Source organism: Neophocaena asiaeorientalis, unplaced genomic scaffold (genome assembly GCF_003031525.2).
Source record: "Neophocaena asiaeorientalis asiaeorientalis breed wild unplaced genomic scaffold, Neophocaena_asiaeorientalis_V1.1 scaffold212, whole genome shotgun sequence".
Taxonomy (NCBI): Eukaryota; Metazoa; Chordata; class Mammalia; order Artiodactyla; family Phocoenidae; genus Neophocaena; species Neophocaena asiaeorientalis.
In genome coordinates, this window is record NW_020174046.1 from 4,523,539 (window position 1) to 4,542,453 (window position 18,915).

Genomic DNA, 18,915 nt, shown 5'->3' on the forward strand with positions numbered 1-18,915 from the left:
AGACACGCAGGCCCAGCGGCCATGGCTCACGGGCCCAGCCGCTCCGCGGCACGCGGGATCCTCCCGGACCGGGGCACGAACCCGTGTCCCCTGCGTCGGCAGGCGGACTCCCAAACACTGTGCCACCAGGGAAGCCCTTATTAGTTTTTAGTGACATTTTTTAGTGTTACTATTTTCCCAAGAAATTGTTTACCTCTTTATACCGTATTATTTATATATCTAGTGTACTTCTGCATATAATTCATATTAAGTCCTTGGGCAAAAATTTTTTCCACGAAAACATTTCTGTTTTTATAAATTTTTTTAAAAGGGAAATGTAACTCATATTTACAATGATTCACCAGACCATCCATTTTTAAGGAACAGATCTCCTTTACATAGTTAGGGACCACTTGTACTATTGTTACCGTACTTTGATTAGAAAGAGGATATCTAGCCACGTATAATATTTAACGACTGTTATAGGTAGACTGCACTTTAAAATCCCTAGGAGAGATTCACCTCAAAATATGCATTGTTTTAAAAGAACTAGAATTCATTTCACGATGGTTAGAACGTGTAGAGTGCCACCACTGGACCTGTTGTAAACCACTGTGCAGAAAGAAGAAAAACTTCTGAAAACTTCTCAGCTCTACCTTTCTTCATGCAATGTACAATAAAATGCGGTGAAAATCTCTGTGACCACGTACAGAAACACTAAAATTCATTTTGACGGTGTGATGCCACTCACTACCACAATTTATTATTTGCTGGCAAAGCCTCCTTAATAGGTTCCTTAGGCAATATATTAAGAAACTGATTCACACGATTGTTTTTGTTTTGTTTTATGTTGTTTAATATTCCAGCATGTTATTAGCATGTGTAGGAGGATAAAAGATTAAAAAGAGGAGAAGTAAAGAGGGTCCTTATTTGTTTGCACTTTTTTTTTTTTCTTGGTATGCAGGCCTCTCACTGTTGTGGCCTCTCCCGTTGCGGAGCACAGCCTCCGGACGCGCAGGCTCAACGGCCATGGCTCACGGGCCCAGCCGCTCCGCGGCATATGGGATCTTCCCAGACCGGGGCACGAACCCGTGTCCCCTGCATCGACAGGCGGACTCTCAACCACTGCGCCACAAGGGAAACCCGAGGGTCCTTATTTGAAGTAGGTAACTAAATCTATGGCCCAGGGAGTTTCTTTAGTCCTTTATTTCAGGGGAGGAATTGCAAACAGCTTATTTGCAAATTATGCATGCCCCCTACTCCGCCTTGCATCTGATTTGCCTTTCTTCTTCTCCCCAGTTTAGAGTCACTGGTGAGTGAATTAACCGATCCTGAGAGGTAAGTATACTATTTAGCCCTCATGCACGTTATTGTAGGAAAACCCGACAGAGGGTAATTGCTCCACCTCTACAGTGCTCAACATCACTTTAGTTTCACATTCTGAGGATTGGTCCTTGAGAGATGGTCCCCTTAGGCACTGTCTCCTGGATTCACTTTGGTCCCCCAACATGGCTGGTGCTTTTCTTCCTGGTCTAAATGACAAGGCTCCCTTGACATAAGGATAGATGATTAGGACTCAATATCAGCATGTGTATCTTTTCCCTTTCTTTTTTTTTCAGTAGAGAAAGAACTCCTTATTAATGCAGCCAAAGGTACTGACAGGTGAGTCAATGACATGAGTAAGCAATATGAAATACAAATATCTAGATACTTCTAAATATCTCTAAATATCTTTCTCACTTTCTCTTCCCATGAATTTGTGTTGAATCTAAATGTGGTCCTTTTTCCAGCTTTATACTTTGTACTTAAGCCTAACACAAGTTTAGAATTCACACTGTTATCTTACCCAGATGAAAACAACTCTTCGGGAAACACTGATGCCAAGGCTTCAAGACAGCTTGGTCCTGAGAATCCTGGCTTTCTGATATTCTTTCAGAGAGAACATCAAGTTGCTTTGGAAACAGATGGAACAAGTTCAAATCCTGGTTCTGCCCCTCCTAAGCGATAAGGATATGGCCGTTATCACCCACTATGTGTCTCCGCGCCTGTTTCCTCATCAGTAAAATAAGGATTCAAAACACTACCCATCTTGTGGGATTTCAGTACAGATTAAGTGGGCTAAGATATGGAAAACACAACAGGGCCGAGGCACAGTAAGTCTTGTGGGAGCATCTGCATTATTGCTATTCCTTTCATTCTTACTATCAGAACTCTGCCCTATCTTACGGCTCTCTTCGCCCGATGGCAAAGGCAAGGGTAAAACAATCATATCAGAAGGTGTTATCTAAGGCCTTAGGAAAAGAAGCCCGTGTGAATCTTTTCCAGTTCACATGAACCCTTCATTTGCTCCCTTCAGATATATGCATACCTTGAAGCTAGGGAATCTTAAGTTTCACTCCCTTCATGATCTTGGAAGAGACCCTACTATTTCTGGATGTATAATGTGTATTCTTTCTTTTTTTTTTCAATTAACTTATTTCATTTATTTATTTTTGGCTGCATCGGGTCTTCGTTGCTGCGTGCAGGCTTTCTCTAGTTGTAGAGAGCGTGGGCTACTCTTCGTTGCAGTGCACAGGCCTCTCATTGCGGTGGCTTCTCTTGTTGCGGAGCATGGGTTCTAGGCACGCGGGCTTCAGTAGTTGTGGCACGTGGGCTCAGCAGTTGTGGCTCGTGGGCTCAGCAGTTGTGGCTCGTGGGCTCTAGAGCGCAGGCTCAGTAGTTGTGGTGCATGGGCTTAGTTGCTCCATGGCATGTAGGATCTTCTGGGAACAGGGTTCGAACCCGTGTCCCCTGCACTGGCAGGCAGATTCTTAAGCATTGCGCCACCAGGGAAGCCCCTGTATTCTCTGTCTTTACAAAGGTCTCTAAAACTATAAATTTTTTTTCAGAGGAGTGTTTTTTAATATGATTTGTGTAATTTTCTACTGGTGCTTTTATCCTTTTCTTATAGATAATAACAGTCTTTACAAATTCTGAACAGCAATCTGCTCTCTCCTCATTTGATTTGTTACTGATCATTTAACTTCCAAGTAAGCAGTTGTTGTTGTGTAAAAATATTAAGATTTTATGAAGTCAAATCTGTCAATGTCTTCTTTTGGTAGTTTCTGCATTTCTGTGTCTTAATAAAGGCTTTCTCGTTTAGGGACAAAATAACATTTTTATTTTCTTTGAATGCTTTTAGCATTTTGTTTGTTTGCATTGAGGACTTTGATCCACCTAGAATGTATTTTGAGTAGGATAAGTGGAAGGAATCTTTGTCTCTTTGGATAGCAAATTGATCCAACACCATTTCCTGAATCACTCAGCCTTTCCTCCTCAGATTTATAATATTCTCTTTACCATACACCAAAGAATGTTCCATTTTGGTAAAGTTTCCATGTATATTTGAAAATAAGGTGCATTCTGTAAAATTATAGTTATAAATTTAAAAATTTTGAATATTACATTTAAATAGTGCTTGTTCACACAGTTGAGTGGATGTTCAATAAATACGGCTGTCCATCAATTTTCCCATGTGCCTATGATTCTCCTGCCTACTGAACAGATATCTCCATGTGCACTGACAGTGGCTCGTCCATTCTCTGCTTTGTTCTGGAGTCCACACTCTCCCCATCGACTCCAACACCTGTCGTACTGATTGCATTTACGTGCTCACAAGCCTGTCTCCCACTCAAGACTCTAAGCTTCCTGAAGGCATCGTCCACATCTCAACGATCTCCGCATCCCCAGTGCCAAGCACACTGCCTGGCACGTGCTAGATGCTTAAAAAGTGTTTACCAAATTGTGTATCTTCTCTGGCACAGTAGTTTTCAACCATTTTTATTAGTAAGAGACAAGGAGAAGAAAGGGAAACTGAGTCAGGGTCACCTCTTCCTCATGCTCTTCCCCCTCCTCAAAACACATTTTAAAAAAAAACTTGCTTTATGACATCATGTCTATTATCTGTGTGATTTTCAAACGACCCTGAAAAGCCAAGCAAGTTTCATTCTTGTTCTAAACCTTTAGGAAAAAAAGAACACATCATCGAGTGAGAAAGGAAAAAAAGAAAGACTTAAACAGTCGATATTCTGGGATGGTTTTGCCTCTCTTCATTCATTCAACAAATATTTGGTCAGTTCCCACTTTGCACATAGCAGAGTCTTAGGAACTGTGGGAAATGCAAGCTCCTCCCTTGAGTCGGCCTTCGGAAAAAAAGTAAGAAAGAAAAAAGAAAGAGGAAAAAAAGCCAAGCACCTAGGAGAGACTGACAGCACAAATTTGACTGGACATGAGAAATGATTCTTGGGGTTCTCGGTTCACCTCAAAACAAAGAAGCATTCAATGACAGTAGCGACTTTCTCACTTCCCCAATGCCAAAGCAAACTTGTCTTTGCCAAGCAAACTCGTCTTTGCCAAGGCCAACTTATACTGTACCTTCAATCCTTTCACAGAGCTTATGCAAAGAGTGCATAGGGCAGGCCTCGCACAGCTTAATCTGGGTCTTGGCACTCTGCAGGGCAGCAGCCGTGCTGAAAGCCTGTTTCAGAGTCAGCATTACCTCATCAACCTACAAGAAGAAACAAAATCCAGGTCTATAAAAGTTTGCTTTCATGGTAACACATTAAAAGCCCAACAGCAATGTGAGACTTTGTTGAGGCTGACTAAATATTAATAATGGAATTTTGATGACCACAGAGCTGGTAGTGAGAAAATAATGTCTCAAAGTTAGACCTTCAATTAATTATACATAAAATTGAAAACTGGATGAAATACGACCATTTTAATGTGCATAATACCGATCTGTTACTTGAATGCTATTTTTGAATCCCACTCAGTGCTATGCTATCACAGTTAAATGACAGTCAATCAGGTATTTGGTTTTTTTTTAATTTTATTGGATTATAGTTGATTTACAATGTTGTGTTAGTTTCAGGTATACAGCAAAGTGATTCAGTTATACATATACATATATTCATTCTTTATCAGATTCTTTTCTCATATAGGTATCACAGAATAGAGTTCCCTGTGCTATACAGTAGGTCATTGTTGGTTATCTCAGGTCTTTGTTTAATTAAAGTACTTTATCAGATAAAGATCTCTTTGGAAGTTTTGTCTGCAATACATAGGGAGCAACAAAATAGGTTTAACAAATCACTTGTGTTAATAGGTATCTTATTTACTTTATCCTTTTGGATCATTTTTAGTGCAACAACAAGCGAACATGTGTTTAACCAAAGTTCTAGGGGGAAATGAGCCCAATAAATAATGTTGGGGGAATTCTATGAAGACTACTGGTCTTTTCTCTATGGCTTCTATTTATTATCATTTGGCTGCTGATTTGTGACACTAAGAAGTTCTGCAGTCATGCTATCTTAATAGCTGGGTCTCATCACTAGGCCAGCAGCTTGAGAACTGCCAGGTAGTTTCTTCCTTGCTCTTCCAGTGACTCAGTCAGGAAGTTGGAATCTAGCATTCTCGCTTCCTGGTTGCTTCTTTGAGGCCAACTAATAGCTCATCCTCCAGCCATTGCCAAGCCGACTTCAGGCCAGGTCTCCTCCTCTGTGGCACAATCATCAATCTAAAGTGTGGCTTTCCCACCCACTGTACAATTGAGATCAAAGTCTAAAACCTGCATGGGGAGCTACGAAGTACCAGGGCCTCATCCAAACTAGCTCTGATATTCAAAACCATTTACCATGCTTCATAAACCATGTTTTGTTTTGTTCTGTTTTTATTGCGGTAACATTGTTTTATGACATTAAATAAGTTTCACGGGTGCAACATTTAATTCAACTTCTGTATACATTACAGTGTGCTCACCACCAAAAGTCTTGTTTCCATCTGTCACCATACAGTTGACCCCCTTTACCCATTTTGCTCTCCCTCCCACCCCCGTCCCCTCTGGTAACCACCAATCTGTTTTCTGCATCTATGTGTTTGTTTTTGTCCTTTATACTCTGCATATGAGTGAAATCATACCGTATTTGTCTTTCTCTAACTTATTTCAGTTATCATAAAACCCTCAAGGTCCAACCATGTTGTCATAAATGGCAAGATTTCATCTTTTTTGTGGCTGAAAAATATTCCATTGTGTGTGTATATACATATCACATCTTCCTTATCCATTAATCTGTCGATGGGCACTTAGGCTGTTACCATATCGTGGCTATTATAAATAATGCTGCAATGAACATGGGGGTGCACATATCTTTTCAAATTAGTGTTTTTATTCTCTTTAGATAAATACCCAGAAGTGGAATTGCCGGATCTCCTGGTAGTTCTATTCTTAATTTTTTGAGGAACCTCCATACTGTTTTCCATAGCGGCAGCACCAATTCACATTCACACCAACACAGATGGCCAACAAGCACATGAAAATGTGCTCAAATTCACTAATTATTAGGGAAATGCAAAACCACAGGGAGATATCACCTCACACGTGTTAGCATGGTTATCACCAAAAAGACAAGAAATAACAAGTGTTGGAGAGGATGTGGAGGAAAAAGAACCCTCACACACATAAACCATTTTTTAAAAAGACTCTTTAGGGCTTCCCTGGTGACGCAGTGGTTAAGAATCAGCCTGCCAATGCAGGGGGCATGGGTTCGAGCCCTGTTCCCAGAAGATCCCACATGCCGCAAAGCAGCTAAGCCCGTGGGCCACAACTACTGAGCCTGTGCTCTAGAGCTCACGAGCCATAACTACTGAGGCCGTGTGCCACAACTACTGAAGCCCGTGCTCCTAGAGCCCATGCTCCGCAACAAGAGAAGCCACCGCAATGAGAAGCCTGCGCACCGCAACCAAGAGTAGCCCCCACTCACTGCAACTAGAGAAAGCCCCGCGCACCGCAACGAAGACCCAATGCGGCCAAAAATAAATAAATAAATTTTTTAAAATTTAAAAAATAAAAAAACTCTTTAACGCAATGAGAAGCCTGCGCACCGCAACCAAGAGTAGCCCCCACTCACTGCAACTAGAGAAAGCCCCGTGCACCGCAACGAAGACCCAATGCTGCCAAAAATAAATAAAATAAATTTTTTAAAATTTAAAAAATAAAAAAACTCTTTATCCCCTTCCCCTATGGGCTGGTTTAAGAAAAAGCTACCATTTAAAGGACTCAATCTACTTCTGCATGCATTTGAATGCATGAAGAACCTGGAATAAAAAGAAACTTTATTCATCTGATATTACTAAAAGGAGAGTTCAAGCACCAAGCAGCCAGTCATCATTCAGTTATGTTTTACTATATAACCATCTTTTTAAAAGGCTTATAATTTCACAACATTCCATGTACAAAAAATGAATTAAAGAACCCTCACACACATAAACCATTTTTTAAAAAGACTCTTTAGGGCTTCCCTGGTGACGCAGTGGTTAAGAATCAGCCTGCCAATGCAGGGGGCATGGGTTCGAGCCCTGTTCCCAGAAGATCCCACATGCCGCAAAGCAGCTAAGCCCGTGGGCCACAACTACTGAGCCTGTGCTCTAGAGCTCACGAGCCATAACTACTGAGGCCGTGTGCCACAACTACTGAAGCCCGTGCTCCTAGAGCCCGTGCTCCGCAACAAGAGAAGCCACCGCAATGAGAAGCCTGCGCACCGCAACCAAGAGTAGCCCCCACTCACTGCAACTAGAGAAAGCCCCGCGCACCGCAACGAAGACCCAATGCGGCCAAAAATAAATAAATAAATTTTTTAAAATTTAAAAAATAAAAAAACTCTTTATCCCCTTCCCCTGTGGGCTGGTTTAAGAAAAAGCTACCATTTAAAGGACTCAATCTACTTCTGCATGCATTTGAATGCATGAAGAACCTGGAATAAAAAGAAACTTTATTCATCTGATATTACTAAAAGGAGAGTTCAAGCACCAAGCAGCCAGTCATCATTCAGTTATGTTTTACTATATAACCATCTTTTTAAAAGGCTTATAATTTCACAACATTCCATGTACAAAAAATGAATTGTTCACAATCTGTTCTTTTATAACATAATTAAAAACAAGGATTTCTAATTCTTAAAAATAAAAGCACGGGCTTCAACCACTGGTGGCGCAGTGGTTGAGAGTCCGCCTGCCGATGCAGGGGACACGGGTTCGTGCCCCGGTCCGGGAAGATCCCACATGCCGCGGAGCGGCTGGGCCCGTGAGCCATGGCCGCTGAGCCTGCGCGTCCGGAGCCTGTGCTCTGCAGCAGGAGAGGCCACAACAGTGAGAGGCCCGCGTACAGCAAAAATAAAAAATAAAAGCACTACATGCTTTAATGCCTTTGCATTTTCATTTCATTTGCCTTGTGATGTATTCAAAAGCAATTTCAATCACTTATGCAGATGTTTATTTCTGTTTTCTTGTTTCTCATTTATTTAAGGCACTGAAGGGGTCAGTCATCCGTTTAGCTTTCATGTAGGTTTATTATTTGCTATTTGGTAATACTGTGTGGCAAAAGGTCCCCAATGGATATAATGAACTTTCATATTTTCTTATCTATTTCTAGATGAAACAAGAGATCATTTCAATGGTGACTGAAATGTGGCTACCAATTTCCCCTAGCCATAAATATTACTAAAAACTTTATTCGACTTCTAAAATTTTTAATGTTTTACTTTTTTTTAATCTACCACTTTTTCCAGACGGCCTATAAATTCTCATATGGAATCAGAGCAACTAAAAGTTAAATTAGCATACTATGAATAACGTAATTGTTTTAGTTTTAGATACAGCAACAACGACAAAATCCTAAGCAGTGTTAAAAAGTTAAAAGTAAAGGAATGGTTAAAGGTAAATCAATCATACGGAACCAAAGAGAAAGTATTCTTAGTGTGACCATCAGGCAGAATTAAATTTCCAGAGAAAATTATGAGATGGAACAAAGAAAGCCAATTTGTGACATTAAGGTGAAAATCCATAATGAAGATAATGCTCATAAACATTTATATACCAAACTTAGGTGTTTTATAGCGTTTTAGAATAAGAATCACAGAATGTGTAAGGATGGAGAGGGAGAAGGGTACGCTGGGACGAAGTGAGAGAGTGGCATGGACATATATACACTACCAAAATAGTCTAATTCTCTGGAAAACTCTACACTCTTAACCCCATACAAATCCTGGGTCTCGGTACCCTGCGTTTTGGGGGCTTTTGTTTTGATTTGTTTTGTTGGTTATACTTTCCCTGGATACTGTTGTGTGCATCTGTGGATCTGTGGAGTTCCACTTTGTCTATAAATAGTAGCCACTTCCATTTTTTTTCACACCTTTTAAACCACTTTTGGAGAAAGCAGAAATGATATGTTCCAGAAATCTCAAGGGTTGATTAAACAAGTTTAAACCACCTGCCTTGGGATATTTTACAAAAGAGGGAAGGAAGGAAGGGAGGGAGGGACAAAGGGAGGGAGGGAGGGAGGAGCACAGAGCATCTAAACCTTGCACTGTAACCCTCCAGGGCCCATCAGAACTCCATTCTATACTGTTTATCAATTCATAGCAATTGCTACAAAGAAGCAACAGAAAATGCTAGCTGTATATTTTTTGCACTCAGAGAAGATAAATCAGCATGTGTGGTTTTGCAATATTTTGTCTTTCACAACAGCCAAGCCACATCAATCATAATACTGCTTAGACCTGTAATATTTGACTGTTTGTTTTACTCTAACGTCAGCTGCATGAGCCACCCTCCTTTATACAGGAAATGTACATTTAATTTTTCCTCTATCTTGCAGTTCTGATGCCTCACCATTCATTTAAGGTGCTTACAGATAAAAGTAGAGTAAACAGGATTTCGAAGATTCCAGCATAGGCCCATTCTTAAGAATAATGATGCCAAAATAAGATTCTCAGGCAGCTTCGATGTAATATGAAGACATTCTCAGCCAGTCTAGTCTGTTGCCTTAGTCACAGAGCTTCTTAAGGAGGAAAAATGCAGCGTGTTCCCAGACTTTCTACTCTGACTCCGTTTCGAAAACTCATTCTACATGCATGAGGGTAAAATGAAAATACTAAAAAATACAAACAAAACTTTTAAAAGAGATTGGAAATCAGAAGGTTTTACAGTTTTCCTCTTGGTGTCGGTTATCCAGTAATCAGAGATTAACCAGCACCTAGAAAATGACTGCCTGAAGTTCTGAGTAACACACTCCATCACTCAAAATACACTTAACAAGCAAGCCCTGCTATCCTAGAAACTACTGGTGGATACAACAACCATAAGGACGGTCCTAACCTTGTAGGATTCACAATCCAGTGGAGTAGAAAGTTATGTGAACAAATAAATAAGATAAGGGATTTGCAGGAACTGCCGGAGATCTATGAATAAGATGTGCTGACAGCACTGACAACAAAACAACCAAAGGACTCAATTCCTGAGAAAGGGTGTTAGAAAAGGCTTCCCTGGGAGGTGATCTTTTAACAGGATCCTAAAAAATACACAGTAGCAAAGAAGGGGAAGGGGATTAAAGTCACAGGAAAGCCAAGCCAGGCCTGCTTCCCATCCAATGAAGCAGCCGGAAAGAGAATACGAAAACAGATAGAGACATACACAATCTCTTTGTGTAGCAGCCAGGTGGACCCTTGAGGCTGGCACGATCAAATCCCCCACCTGACCGTATGAAAGCAGCAAGCTCTGGCTCTGGTCTCCACTGACTGGCAGACCCCTCACTCCATGCAGCCAACAGTGACCTCAGAACTTCAGAGGCATTTCTGTGAGCCCCGCCTCTCATGTACTTCCTTCATCTCATGTGTCCTGTGCACGAACCATCTGCTGCTTCAGTAGCAAGCCAAATAAAAGCAACATCACACCAGTCATCAGAGCAGCTTCTGCAGTCTGGCCTGGAGACAGCTGAGGACACGGAATAGCATGCGTGAGGACACAGTCATGAAAGAGCAAGCTTTCTGGTGAGCGCTGGAGAAAAATGAGGAAGCCCCTTCTGCCACACTAGACAATCTAGATTTTGTCCGTTAATAAGGAGGCATAAGCTGGCCCCTAGTGAGAGAATTTTGTGAGAAAAAAAATATATATAGCATAAGGTAGTAAGTGGATAGATGACAGATTAAACCAGTGGCAGGGAGACTAGTTAGGACACTAATGCAATAGTCTTAGTAAAGGAGATGAATGCCCAGACTTAATTCCAAACAGAGAGGAAAAGGAAGAGAGACGGATATAAGGGACATTTCTACCTTTGAGTTTATAGGATTTGGTGAACAAGTGGATCTCGATGGTGCAGGAGAATGCATTATGGTTTCTAAATTGGAAAGTTGCGTAAATGGAACTGCCAAAACAATAAAATACGGGATATACAACAGGTTTTGCAAAGGTTGGAGAGCAAGGATCTGCAACGTGGTGGAAGAATCAGCCTTAGACAGGAGGACGGACAGAGAAGGGAAGGAGGAGAGGAGACCTGGGCAGGGGATGGGTGAGGAGAGGGACAGGATTACCTGACATTCTCATTTTCTACCCAACTCTTACTTGGTTGGCATTTTCCAGGGTTGTGTCCTTGGTTCTCTTTGGCCTTCTCTCTTCTCCTTCCCCCTGGGTGCTCATCCAGCCCCATGACTTCAACTATTCTTTACATAACAACTCTCAAACTTCTATCCCGAGCCCTGAACTGAACCTATGATACAGTGGTCACCTGGATATCAACAGGTGGATTTTTCACTGGTATGGCTAACTATCTAGAGTGAGAACAAAACTCAAATAGATCTCTCTTGAGTAAGAAACTTAGCGATAAGAGTGCTATATTCCCTAGTCAGAAAGTGTCTTTGTACCAATTCATTCCCATTTCTTCATTACTTCTTCATTATTCCTCAACTCTGTATCCACACTGGGAATGTGGAAGACAAGAGTTAGCAGGAAGGAAGGCAACGTGCATACAGAAAATGAGGAGAATGCTGCCCGGCTTACTCTGTATATGTCTAAGTGGTGTGTGTTTCCCTGGGGAAAATCATTGTGGGAGGATTTTATGTCTGAGCAAATGCTCTGCTTCAAAGAATGGTAATGCATATATCTGAAGGTTTGTGTTAAAATGGTTGAGAGAGATAACACAAGTGGAAGAATATGTAAAGCGTTTTAGGGGAAAACATCAACATATTTTTAGTCACTCAGATCTATTTCCAATTTTGCCTTACATATTTCTCCTTAAACTCTAACTGCTCCCATTTAAGGGTCGGGGGGAGGTACAGGAATGCTGCAAAGTAAAATTGACTTCTAAATTCCAAAGAAAGAAATTGAAGGTTAAAATGCGACCATAAAGAAAGCATTTTTAAAATGAGGACAGGGGCTGATGGAATAAAAAGGAAAAAACAAAACCGTTCTCTACCCTGAGGAAATAAGCATTATCTACTCTGAGATGTTATAGCAGTTGAGAGAATGAGAGGTCTTCCCTATCTTCTTACATGAGCAATGGAGGGAGTAACAGCTCTTCTCCTATTATTAGGCTTTTCCTACCTTTTAAAAATACTCCTGGTAACATTTCCAGATTTGTTAAACTCAAGAAAATCACCTAGGCTTAAAAATTACCAGGACAAGTTGTTTTTGTTTTTCTGTTGTGGTGCTGTTTCAAAGGGCAGAAACCTATTTCTAGACGCGCTCTTCTTTTTCGACGGATGGCCGTTCTGTGAGGCTTGGGTTCATCAGAGACGAGTCTCCCATCAGCCGGACGTGTGGGCAGGAGCCCGTGGACAGCAGTCACCCCACTTACCAGAGATTCGCTGGCACACTGGAACACGTAACAGATATACGGGCTCAGCCCGGGCTCCGGCAACTCCCGACAGATAAAGCCAAAGTGATCAACATGCTTTATACCCTAGAGAAGGAAGAAGGGCAGTATTTATGGGATTATGTCCTTTTAACCAACACTATAGAAATAGTTCTGTGCTTTCACACTTCCATGAATTTCTCCTTCACAGCACTGTGACAGGGGACATAATGCCAGAGCAAACTTTTTCGGTGGTCTTTTGATACATAAAATAAAGGGTGAGACCAGCTCAGAGTTTTTTTTTTGTTTCTGGCAAACACTCTGTGACTCAGGGCCACACGAGGAGAAATATGATGGCATGACCCGCTGTCTCTTGTAATAAAAACCGCTACTCAGTGTTTGCAAGTAATGGAGTTTTCAATTTATTGGTCATCTTTGAACGGGCAGTCTGATGATTCATTATAAACCCTGTTCTTGTTTATATGAGGCTAAGAATCATTAAAACTGACAATGTTCTAATTAAATGGCATGCCATTCCCTAAAGCATGCATTAAAAATACCAGAATGTTTGTCTATTGATAGACATTCAAGGAGCCACAACTCTTAGAAGATGAATACATTAAAGAAATTATTGCAGATGTCAACTACCCAGATTCACAAATCTGTACTTCCTGAACACAGGCCAAATAACCTCAGCTACACTTAATACAAAATTCTGAATCATCTGAGAACTTCGATCGCCCTGAATACATACACACCAATTAGCAGACAGCACCTTGTTATTTTAACAGAAAGCACAGTACTTTGAAAAGTCATGAAGACAAAAAATTTGAAGTTGTCCTGCAATCACCTGAATCCCAGAGAAAGGAAAACAGACTTTGGAATCAGACAGATTTGTGCTTCAATCTTGGTTCAATCAATCTACCAGGTATGAGATATTGTGCTGCGTTGCTAAAAAGTATCTCTGAGGTTCCATTTCTCATCATAAAATAATACTAATGGCACCTATTCTAAGAAATTTTTCAGATTTAGAACTAAGAAATATCTTAGTTCCTGGCATGTTTGGTAAACAGTAACAACTATTCTTGTAATAATAAGCTCAACCTAGCCAATGGCTATGGAAAAAGGAAATCAGCTGTGATAAACAGTAAAAAAGTCAGTAAGGAGGAACGAGGTTACACTCCATGAGGTGAAGGTAAATTCCATCTGATACAACTCATTCGTGATTAAAGAATAGCTTTTACTAGCTTGGTACTAAATGGGAAAAATGCACAGGACCTCATTAGCTCAGCAAGTTTTCGGGCAGTGGTAATGTTTCCAGTAAAGAAAACCATTCCCTTATTCCTCATGCTTGCCAGGGACACAGCCCTACTGATTCTGAAGAAAGAAACATTTGTAGGTGTGCATGTGTTAAAAAGCACTCCTGTTCCCAAACGTGGCCACCCTCTATCAGCACAATTCCGTGGAAAGAAATAACAGGAGTTGGGCCACTCAGTGAGAAGCAGAAAGTTAACCCGACAATTATTCTGATCAAAGGCCTTTGCACAAATTTTCCTCATATTTTTGTTTGATTCTTCTTCTGAATTCTTAGAATATAAAGCTTGCTTTTAAAAAAAGGAAAAGCAAAAATCTTGTTTGAACTGCCAGATTTATATATTTGGTATGGCTGCTTCTTTTTTTTTCTTTCCTTCTTTTTATTTTCCTTTAGATGTTCAACGAGCATTGCTAGTTTTCTTTCTGGGAGAAACATTGCTAGTTTCTTTCTGGGACAGGGGAGGGGAGAGAGGCACGGCCTTTTCAGATGACTCCTCTTGCTCTGGGGAACAGGAAGTACACTGGTTTGTACACCACTCTCTCCCCAACACTTGGCATAAGGCCCAACATGTAGAAGCATTCATTCAACATTTATTGAACACCTAAGCGTCAAGCTGTGTCTTAACACATCTTATTCTCTGATGCCCTAGAGCAGCGGTCCCCAACCTTTTTGGCACCACGGACCAGTTTCATGGAAGACAATTTTTCCATGGACGGGGGTGGAGGGGCAAATATGGTTCAGGCGGTAATGCGAGCGATGGGAAGCAATGGGGAGCGGCAGATGAAACTTCACTCCCTCGCCCCCCCACCCCCGCTCACTTCCTGCTGTGCGTCCCGGTTCCTAACAGGCCTCGGCCCGGGGGGTTGGGGACCCCTGGCCTACAGAATAAGATACCTGCCCTCACAGAGCTTATGATCACGCGGGGACCCCCAGGAAACATGTAATTACAAGAATGCTTAATAAATACTTTTTTTAGTTAAAGTGAATAATCTTTCTATCACATTTTTTTGTCCTTTAAGTAGGAATTTAGAAATTTGCAATATATTCTTCCTCTAGTCAGATGCTGCCTCTCTAAACTACTAGAGTAGAAAATTTTTATGTTCACAATATAATTTTATGTCTCCATATAACAGAACAAATATTGAAACAAAATACTAGAAGTGAAACCACATTAGCTGAGGCTGAGGAGAGTAATTAACAAGATGTACAAAAGCTTATCATTTTCAAAGGGAAGAACGTCGGCATATCATACCTATGGCAATGCTAACTCCAAACTTAAAAACAAGAAAAAGTCAGTCTATTTTTCAACATTAAAATATAGGAAAGGGCCTTGGCAAGATCCAGGCCCCTGAAGGTATACCTAAGGTACATTGCTAGGAAAGAAGTTCCTGCTTCTCTATTCCAGGGACCTCCTCAGAGGCATCCTTGCATTTTTAACTTTCCCATATTCAGCTTTAGGTACTCCCTCTACTCCAACATCTTCGGAAATTCTTTCTAGGTTTGCCGTAGATTTAGGTAGCTCTAACAATTATAGAGATGTTCCAAATGATTACTGTGGCACTTAGGGCACTACTTTATGCCTAATATGATCTTGAACACACATAGTTGTATAGATTATTTTTTAAACTTTCAAATACGTAATATGAGAATTAAAAATAAGTAGAAGGACAGAGATACATATCAAAACCTTCTTTTCAAACTTTAGCATTTACATTTATAAACTTGAAAGTACTAGTTCTTTTTTTTACCTACTACAGTATAAAGAGCAAACATGACTCAGTGATGCCCACAAGACCTACTGCTCAAGATTCTGAGGAACACTAACTGTGAAGATATTTTCTAAAGAACTCACCACCCCAAAACTTCCTTCCATCCCTTTGATGAAGTGACACCAGGAAACAGGGTTGATGAAAGTGAGGACAAGATTATGATAATGAGGAACCTGGACAGGATTTTCTTATTGGCAGGGACCCAAGCACATGGACACTCTTAGTTTAAGACAAATCCACTTAAGAAATGCTTTTAAGAATAAAATCTGAAGGGGTCTAAGCCCAGTTATTTTGTTAATTTAGAAACAAGCTTTAATTGGCTTCTTCAAATACTATAATCTACTTCAATTCATACCTGGGAACAAGAAGAGATATCTTTAAAATTCTTCTCAAGCACAAGTGATTTTGTGTCTGGACTGATAAGGTTTATCTCAAACCGTCCAACCTTAAAAATAAAAATATTCCAATTAATTTCAACTTATCAAGAACCTAACATATTACTTTACAGCTAAATATTTGACTAATAATACAGATTCAAATGCTGTATCCCAGACATACATATTCACACGTGTGTCAACATCCAATCCAACCAAATCTACAACCCCAATTATCAGCTGTCTGAAAACATTTCTTCCTTTCATCTAGAAATCATGAAAGTTAAGTTGGTCTTAATTTACAAGAAACCATTTTTTTTCCCAAATTAGAAATTATTCTTTTCAAAAAAATGCAACCTTTCCACACCTTATGTTTTCTAAAAATACTAATTATTTAATTATAATTTATAATCATACTTTCTCACAAATGATCAACAGAAAGATATACTTGCAATTGGGCAGATAAATTTTAAAAATTTTTAAATAAACAACCATTTAGAAAAAATTAACAACATGGACTCTGGCTAGCTAAGAAAAAGAACAAATCCAGTAGCCCAAACAAGAGAAGAAACTCAGTTAACATATCACCACAGGAAAGACTACAGACACTTTAATTACATGCCTAGAGTTACCAAGAACAAAACAGAACAAAACCACCATGAACTTCTGATCAAGCAAATATTACATACTGGGACTGTTTACCAAGGTACACTGTGCAACTTCCTTCTCAGGGACTCTTTGCAACGGGATAAAAGGGCAGTCACTCCTTTTTTCAAGAAAACTCAAATCTGAGGAAAACTCAAATTAATCTTCAAAGCTGAGGAGTAATTAAAGAATCTCTACAGGGCATTGTTAAGAATTAAGTTCTTTTAAGTGGAACTGGACATTTTTAAAAGCTACTTTTTAGAATTAAGAATCATCTTTTACACCTATAATACAGCTTGCACCAAATCATTTCAATAACTGGTCTAATAAATTATCAGGCCTATGATGTTTCTTTAACCGTCTCTTTTGTATGACAGAGTAAATTGGTGTATTCTCATCTGAAAATACACCTATGAGTCTCTGGACTTTTCTTTTTTCTCTCTAGAAAATTCTTTCTCCTTCATGAAGAGTCACACGCTCCCAGATTCACATCTTCAAACCCTTCATAAGATTGACTTTCTGCAGTCATTAAAAAAAATAACATTTATTTAAGAATCAACCTAAGGCAAATGCTGGTGATGCTAAGAGTAATCTATTCTTATTTCCCCAACAACTTTCCGTGATGTACTGAAAGTGCATCTCTCTTCCTCTCTCTTCCCTGCTCCCTTTTTTCTTACATTCCCCGTCTGCCTCTCACCCCTTCACAACTTCCCTTTGTTTGCTTTCTCCACCTGCCTTATCTGCTTCCCAAGGGATATGACAGAAAGGTTGGATGCTTGCAGAGTGAGGACCAGGGAAGAGCTGGCCGCCCGGCTGCTTCCGTCTAGCAAAGAATGGGGAAACACCCCGAGAGCACGCGGCCAGGGCAGCACCTGAAACAGCATCGTTCTGTTCTTCTCCGAATCCGAGGGCTGGACGTGGCTGGGCGCGCTGGCATGCCTCCTCCGCGGCTGCGTTTTCTGGCTGTTCTCCTGAACTTTCCTTTGCAGGACACCGGTGACGCTGCTGCACCGAGACCGGAACTCCTGCTGTTCATCAAAGCCACAATCTTCCAAAATCCGCTCAGGGAAGCAGACTCGAGAGCTGGACGGCCCAGGCTGGCTGGGCGCCGCGGGGAAGACGGGGTGGGTATCGTTGACGCCATCCCCTTCCTCGGACAGAACGTCGGCGGGGGAAGTGGGCGTCTGGGCCTCCGACACAGCCGGGTCCTCGCCGGCATCCGCGACGCGCGGCTCGCCCTGGACCCGCAGGCGCTGTCGCTCGTGCAGGCTGAACTTCTCGATGCAGTCGTCGATGAGGCTGGACGGCGCCTTCTTGTGGGTCACGGTCACCTTGCCACAGTACAAGACCTCGAACTTCTGTGAGTTGTAAAAGGCGTCCTCGTTGTCTTTGCTGGGTTTGGCATCCTCTTTCATGGCAGCTTTCGATAACTGCCTTATGCTGCTGATAACATCGGGAACCTGGAACAGAATTCAAAAATCCTCACTTCAGTTGAATATTTAGAGACCATATATGTTTACCTAGACCTGTTATTATCACAGAATGCACGCTCATCCTAAATGATAAAATAAATAAAGTAATAGATCCTACATAAGATAAAGCATAAACTTAAATTACACTATCGGACATAGTGATTTAAGGATAAGATTGGAATTTTATACCACTTTTATACTTTCCCCTTTTAAATGTATTCGTTTCCTAAAAACAAAACCATGAGACTATACAGGCCACTGCAACCTTTAATAAATCATCATAACATAACCTTTGAGTACTTTAAAAATGTATTATAAGAGAACAAAAGGTTAAAAATTAACTTTAAATATAAAAAATAAAGTGTAACATGCTAAGGTTCCAACCACGACTGAGATAAATAAATTATTTAATTAAATTATTATGAGCCTCAGCTGAAAGGAACCAAAGCTTCAACAATGAGGCTAAAATTAACTTTCTGGATGAAGAGGTTAAAATCCAGACGCCCCTCACCAGCATTTAGCCATCAGTGAAAATGCAAATATAGACCACAGGAAGATACTATTTCATATCTATTAGAATGGCTAACATCAAAAAGTCCGGGGGCTTCCCTGGTGGCGCAGTGGTTGAGAGTCCGCTTGCCAATGCAAGGGACACGGGTTCGTGCCCCGGTCGGGGAAGATCCCACATGCCACGGAGCGA

General features: G+C 40.8%; 1 protein-coding gene across 3 annotated transcripts in view; it reads right to left on the reverse strand.

Annotated features, from left to right (window-relative positions):
• The window catches only part of TBC1D4 (TBC1 domain family member 4), a 205,885-nt gene that overhangs the window by 66,237 nt on the left and 120,733 nt on the right, over positions 1–18,915 (reverse strand). For all 3 annotated transcript variants that reach the window (XM_024753933.1, XM_024753935.1, XM_024753934.1), the window contains exons 2-5: positions 17,616–18,203; positions 16,080–16,169; positions 12,644–12,748; positions 4,393–4,525 (exon numbers count right to left, since the gene is read on the reverse strand). In XM_024753933.1, the coding sequence (XP_024609701.1) occupies positions 4,393–4,525; positions 12,644–12,748; positions 16,080–16,169; positions 17,616–18,203 (916 nt within the window). The remainder of the gene's footprint in view (positions 1–4,392; positions 4,526–12,643; positions 12,749–16,079; positions 16,170–17,615; positions 18,204–18,915) is intronic.